This window comes from Cibotium barometz, chromosome 5 (assembly GCF_041138505.1).
Source record: "Cibotium barometz isolate CiBa-2024 chromosome 5, ASM4113850v1, whole genome shotgun sequence".
Lineage (NCBI taxonomy): Eukaryota > Viridiplantae > Streptophyta > Polypodiopsida > Cyatheales > Cibotiaceae > Cibotium > Cibotium barometz.
Window position 1 is genome coordinate 12,574,491 of NC_141050.1, and position 6,931 is coordinate 12,581,421.

The 6,931-nt window shown below is 44.0% G+C and overlaps 1 protein-coding gene across 1 annotated transcript; it reads right to left on the reverse strand.

Annotated features, from left to right (window-relative positions):
• Positions 1-674: 674 nt before the first annotated feature.
• Positions 675-6,456, reverse strand: LOC147638070 (pentatricopeptide repeat-containing protein At3g03580-like). The gene is made up of 5 exons (XM_086798740.1): positions 2,291-6,456; positions 1,674-1,838; positions 1,469-1,544; positions 1,277-1,381; positions 675-830 (listed from the first exon to the last, which is right to left on the reverse strand). The coding sequence occupies exons 1-5, from the start codon at positions 6,454-6,456 to the stop codon at positions 675-677; spliced, it is 4,668 nt and encodes a 1,555-aa protein (XP_086654866.1).
• Between the last annotated feature and the right edge of the window lie 475 nt (positions 6,457-6,931).

A 6,931-nucleotide genomic window follows, 5' to 3' on the forward strand; every position in this document is an offset into this window, starting at 1 on the left:
TCCTCTCACACTCTACACCTGTGTGTTCTTGTCATCAAACATTGTGTGTGTGTGAATCCGACTCTCCATTCTATGAGATCCAACATCCCCTACACTACCGAAGTGATAAATAGTAGCCAATGAAGCTCTATTGTTTATATTTTGGAGTTTTGGTGCCTAATTAGCCTAGTTAATGAAAAAAACTAAAAAATTTAAGATCTAATTAGTAAAAATGAAGCAAAAATGCATGCTTTATACTAAATCATAGCTAGATGATGCTCTATTCTATGTGCTACACATGCCTATGCATTCAAATCAATCAACAACACAAGAATAAAGCTTAAAATAAGAAAACCTCTTATGAATGCTCTAAATCATGCAAAATTACTACGCAACTTCAAACACAAAGCAAATCATAATTCGCAAACAAGAATGAAACACAACACCAAACCACATCCAAGGCTCCAATACCATATGCCTTCCGAATTGTGACCTCCTAATTGACATTGAGCAATATTGGATAATCCCAATACCTTGAAACGGATTGGACTTGAGGCACCATACATGTTCACTTCAAGAGCTCACCTTACCTTTTCCAGAACATTTGTTGTTGGGAACTTTGCTGAAGAGCCACAAAACGCAACTTTCCAATGTGGGTATTATGCTAGCTACTTTCCCAAATCCTCAATCCATTGTCACGCCACAGAGCTCCATAGCAATGAAGTGTGGTGAAAGAGCTTCAATCGCCTTGATGGAGGCAAGAAGAGGGTTTCCTTCATGGTGGTTCTCACTGACAAGAGGGGGTATGAGAGGGGAAACTCATGCAAGGGAGAGCTTGTAATTAATCCTACCTAAACACGCACCCATTAAGCAATACATGTCTAACATGCAAGACAATAGGGAGAAGAGGAAAGAGAGCTCACACAAATTCTACTGCATATGACAGTCCTTCACTCCGAAGTGGGGTTTGTTGGTTATTTCAGAGTCTAGTAAGTGTCCAATGGTGTGTGAACACTTTAGGTGTGAACATCCTCTTGTTAAGAGAACATAAGATAGGGCCTTGGTGCTTATATAGAGCATTGTACATGATGGAAGTATTATCATAATACAATGATTGTTGTAATGTGCAATCTCTCTATTGTTGGCTATCACTTCTCTCTCTCTCTATCTCTCAACACCATCTCCATGGCTTGAACCTCCATCTCCATCTCTCTTTGCACACTCACATCATGGACCATCTTACTCTCCCTCTCTCTCTTCTGCTCCTACAATCACATCATGGACATCTTGCACCCACCATAGCATCAGCTCTAATCCTGTGGATACCAACAGCAAGGAATGGCATGCAGCTTGCCATTCCCAGCTGGAACAGATTCAAGTTCTCACTGGTTGTAAATTTGCTCTGCGAATTCAAGATCGCTGATTCGTTAGAAACTAATTTCGTGGTGAAAGTTTTTTAGCTCTGCAATTCTTGTCAAGGGCAGCTCACAGGTAAACTGCTGGGATTCGACAATGCACTGGGAAGCCAGGCCACGGTGTATGATACAGAGAGAGTGGCTGGTTGTCTACATAAACAAGCCTCATCTCTTTGCTTAACCATATAATCCTGTGCAGACACATTTCCATAACTGCTGCTGGTTTCTCCTGCTCTCTTAGCAGACCATTGCCTAGACTCTTACTTCAAGTAACTTCACCTCTGTCTTTCGCCATGCATTTGTAGTGACGTATCCTGCTCCAGACGAGTTGACTCCCTCCTGGTGCTAACAGAATATTCACAGCACTTCCAGATTTCTGTAGGAAACTGCTGGCACATGGTCACCAAAAGTGATTTCCAGTACTCTTGCTGATGACCACACAGCCTGCCATTATTTTACTTCTTCCAGAACTGAGCAAACAGTTGCTTTCTACAGCTGCTTCTAGATCTGTGTGTGCTCTCGCATGCATTCCCCTAAAATACTTCACCTTCCGACAGGCACCTAACAGAGTATTCAAAGTCGCATCCTTAAAACCAATTCTCAGTCTGTCACTTCCATTGTCTCAACCTTTTTAAAGTCATTGCTCATGTGAGCATGTACGGTGGACATACCAAATGATGCCCACATGGCTTTTCTTGGGTGGCCTGTCTGATGACTTTTACACTACCCGCAACCCCGATTCAAATAAGCAGGTCACATAGCTTCCTTCCCAAGGTCGCAGAATCTCGTAGGAAAAGCATTTGCTGGAGGATGAATGTGGCAATCACTCTCTCGTAGTAAAGCAAAAAGCAGATCTTACACCTGCAGTTTTTAAGCACTACCCCCCACAAGAGCACTTGCCATCCTTTGAGATATGAAAACGGCTTGCATCCCTGCAAAAAATCGTCCGTCGCTCTACTTCGGAAACAACTGCCAAGGTCACATGACAGGCATCCGAAACCTGTGAATTTTTCACAATACGCAATGGTTTCTCCTCAGGCGTGTTAATAAGGCCACAAGCAATGGCCAGCTTTTCACTTTCTCCCCATGAAACGTCTGCTTCTTTATCCATATGTAAGTTCACTAACGCATGGTCCATACCTGTGACCTGTTTCTCTTCTATTTTTGAAGAGAGATGTTTCAGCTTTGTATAGACATCTTGGGTTTGAGAATGCGTTGTATCATCTGCCAAGAAGGTTTGCACAACTCCGCTAATCTCAATCCAGCTCTTTGGTGGCTTCTTCAGTGCTTGTAAATTTAGTTTCATTGCCTCGATCTTTCTCGAGTCCTCCCACATGTGAACATCAGCATAGATGTTGGACATCAAGACAAATGCCCCAGCATGCTTCTGATCCAATCTCACTGCACATTCAAAGACCTGTTTGCCGACCTCCACATTACCCCACTTCCGACATGCACCTAACAGAGTATTCAAAGTCGCATCATTAGGTTGAAAGGGCATCTGCTTCAACAACATCAAAGCATCATTGAGTTGGCCAGCACGGCCAAGGAGATCAATCATGCAATTGTGGTGCTTGATAGATGAAGGAATGCCATACTCTTTGCTCATACTTTCGAAGTATTCTTGGGCCTTATCCCGCAGACCTGCATGATTACATACCGTAAGAACACAAAGGAACGTGATTGCATCTGGCTCTGTGCCTTCCTTTTTCATCCTCTCAAACATATGTAGAGCATATTCACTCTCTCCTTGGCGAGAATACCCTGTAATCAATGCATTCCACATTGTAGGGTCCCTCGTGGGTATCACATCAAACACCTGCTGGGCATTAGCCATGCTACCACATTTTCCATACATGTCAATAAGGGCAGTTGCCAGGATTATTTCAGTAGCCTCAAGTCTACCATCTCTGCAGACCTGAGCATAAATTTTTTCTCCCAACTCTATGGCTGCTGTGTTACCACAAGCTTTTATGATGCTCACAAAGGTCGCACTGTTTGGACATATACCTCGTTCTTGCATTTGTGCATACATCATAAAAACTCTCTCATTTTCCCCTTGCTCAGCACAACCGAGAAGCACAGCATTCCACGAAACTACATCTGGAAGGACACCCTCCAGCTGCATCTGTTCAAAATAACTCAATGCTTCCTGGCCAAGACCTTGTTCAAAATACCCTACAATTAGTGGATTCCATGAAACAGTGTCTCGAACTGGCAACTGGTTGAACACTTTCCGTGCTTCTAGAAATGCACAGCGTTTAGAATACATATCCACCAAAGAGTTGCTAACAAAAGGGTTTGATTCAAAACCCTTTTTGATAATTGCAGCATATATTTGCTGTCCTATATCTATGGTTCCTAGGCTGCCACAAGCTTTCAGACTGTAAATGTATGTGACATCATCTGGATTCCTACCCTCTACTTGCATTTGTTCCAAACAGTCAAGTGCTTGCTGGCCAAGCCCATGTTCAGCATAGCCTCCAATCAACGCATTCCATGACAACAGATCTCGAGCTGTTAGCTTGTCAAACACTTCCTGCGCTTCTGTGAGTAAGCCACACGTGGCATACAGATCTACCAAAGTGCTGCAAATGAAAGACTTACTTTCCATTCCCACTTTGACAATCTCAGAGTGTACTTCTTGTCCCTTGTTTATGACTGTTGTGCTGCTACAAGCTTTCAAGGCGGAGACATACGTGACGGCATTTGGAGAGACACCCTCCAGTTGCATCTGTTCCAAGCATCTCACTGCATCTTTGAACTGTCCGTGCTGGGCATATGCTGCAACAACAGCAGTCCATGAGACCACATTTCGAACTGGTAGTTCATCAAGCACTCCTTGTGCTTCAGGAAGGGAGCCCCATTTAGCATACATGTCCACTAAAGTACTTCCAACAAAAGTATCACTTTCTAATCCTTCTTTGACGATTTCATTGTGTAGTTCCCGACCCTTGTTCAAGGCTCCTATGCTGCAACAAGCTTTCAAGCTGCAGAGGAATGTGACAACATCCTGAGAAACACCCTCCACTTGCATATGCTCCAAACAGTTGAGGACTTCTTTACCATGCCCATGCTCAGCATGCCCTGCAATTAGTGCAGTCCATGAAACAGTGCCTCGAACTGACAGCCCGTCAAACACTTCCTGTGCTTCTGAAAGATAGCCAAATTTTGAGTACATATCCACTAGAATGTTTCCAATAAAAGGATCTACTTCAAAACCATATCTGACAATCTCAGAGTGTATCTCAAAGCCCTTTTCTGCAGCTTCTATGCTGCCGCAGGCTTTTAAACTGTTAAGAAAAGTGGTGGCATTCATGGATGCACCCTCCAATTGCATCCGTTCCATACAGTTCAGTGCTTCCTCACCAAGCCCATGTTCGGCAAACCCTCCAATCAGTGCATTCCATGATGTGACATCTTTGACTGGCAGTCTGTTAAACATATCTTGTGCTTCTGCAAACAAGCCAAACTCTGCATACATTTTTACCAAAGTACTGCTGATAAAAGGGCCTCCTCCAAGTCCTCGCTTGACAGTCTCAATGTGAGCCTCACGGCCCCTTTCCAGAGCTCTTGTGCTGCCACAACTATTCAAGATGCAAACAAAAGTAAGAGCATCAGGAGATATGCCCTCCTCTTGCATCTCTTCCAGGCAACTCAGTGCTTCCTCACAAAATCCGTGTTCAACATAACCTGCAATTAAAGTGGTCCATGATACTACATCTCGAGCAGCCAGCTCTTCAAACACTTTATGTGCTTCTTCAAGTGAGCCACATTTGGTGTACATATCTATTAAAATGCTACCGACAAAGCTATCACTTTCAAATCCCTGTTTGACAATCTGAGCGTGTACTTCTTGGCCCATCTGTACAGCTCCAGTGGTACCACAAGCTTTCAAGCTGCAAACAAATGTAACAACATTTGGGGAGACGCTGTCTGATCTCATCTGCTCCAAACACTTTAGGGCTTCCTCCCCAAGCCCGTGTTCGGAATACCCTGAAATTAAAGCATTCCACAAGACTACACCTCGCATTGGAAGCTCACGGAGCAGTTCCTGTGCTTCTGCAAGCAAACCGCATTTGGCATACATACCCACCAAAGCGCTACCCACATAAGAATCTGTTTCGAATCCATCTTTGACGATCTCACCATGTATTGCTTGGCCTGTGTCTATTGCTCCTAAGCTGCTGCAAGATTTCAAGCTGCAGATGTATGTGACCTGATCTGGAGACACACCCTCCAGTTGCATCTGTTCGAAACAGTTCAAGGCTTCCCCACTAAGCCCTTGCTCAGCATACCCTCCAATCAGTGCAGTCCACAAGACCACATCTCGAACTGGCAACTCATTGAAAACTTCACGTGCTTCTGCAAGTGAGCCAATTTTCATGTAGATGTCCACCAACGTGCTTCGGACAAAAGTATCATTCTCATAACCCTCTTTGACAATCTCAGTGTGAATTTCTCTCCCTCTTTCCATGCACTTAATCCCAGCACAAGCTTTCAACAGGACCACATATGTATACTTGCTAGGATGTATGCAATCCTCTTGCATTCTTCTGAACAACTCAAATGCATGTTGCAATCCCCCACTGTCAATATACCCTTGAATGAGGTATGTCCAAGAGTACTCATCCCGGGAAACCAACCTGTTAAAAGCATGCTGAGCATCACGTACACTTCTACATTCCACGAACATAGAGACGAAGTGACCCTCGAGCATCTTGTGAGCGTCAAGCCCAATGTCGCAGATGTGTTCGTGTACGCGCTTGGCATAGGCCAAGTGTTTCTTTTTCCTGCATTTCTCCAAGATGCAGATAATGTCATCTGCAGAAGGCAGGCAAGCCATCTGATCCAAAGATTTGAGCGTGTCCTTGATGCTTACCATCTCCCCAACTATGTTCTCTTGGAATTGAGGTGCTTTAGATGTATTCACATGATGTTGATCATAGATAGAGCTATGCTTGTATATCTGTGCAGATCCTGGTAGCTCCTCCCCCGTGGCAGGGTAAGCAGAGTTCAACCCTACCCATGCCTTGGGATCAGAAATCGCCAGCCTATTCATTTCCTTTGATTTACATGCCTTCTTGATTATGCTTGCAGAAACATGTAGTTAAGACCAAATTTTGGAAAAACAAATTAAACAGAGATCAAACCTTAAACACCAAACCGCACATGTTGAGAGTGCATCGGCACACTGCGCATGGCAAGCGTTGAGACAGTTATTTCCAGACAATCGAGACCCTGCGCGATGATGGCAGTTGAAGATTTTCCATTTCAATTGACCCAGCCATCCACACGTTTGCTTTACCGAATTAATTTTTAGTCGTTCTAAAAATTGTGGGGCGGTTTGCTCGCTTTACGTATGAGAGGTTTTTCAAGGTTTGATTACTTGCCCTCCCTAAGCAATGGTTTCTCTCTTACATGTTGCACATTGAAGAGGGGGTTCTTGAGTCCACACTAAGAGGTGGTTTCCTCCCGAGCCCACACATTGTTCCAATGTACACTAAGAGGATATGGTTGTCGCTAAATAGGCAGCT

Bases quoted from the DNA above. Each gene is read 5' to 3' on its own strand.
- LOC147638070 (XM_086798740.1), bottom strand. From the start codon at position 6,456: ATGAATAGGCTGGCGATTTCTGATCCCAAGGCATGGGTAGGGTTGAAC. The intron at 1,839-2,290 runs GTGCTCTTGTGG...AAATAATGGCAG, and splicing joins CATATCTCAAAGGATGGCAA to GCTGTGTGGTCATCAGCAAG. The intron at 831-1,276 runs GTGGGTGCAAGA...GTGCGTGTTTAG, and splicing joins GGATTAGAGCTGATGCTATG to GTAGGATTAATTACAAGCTC.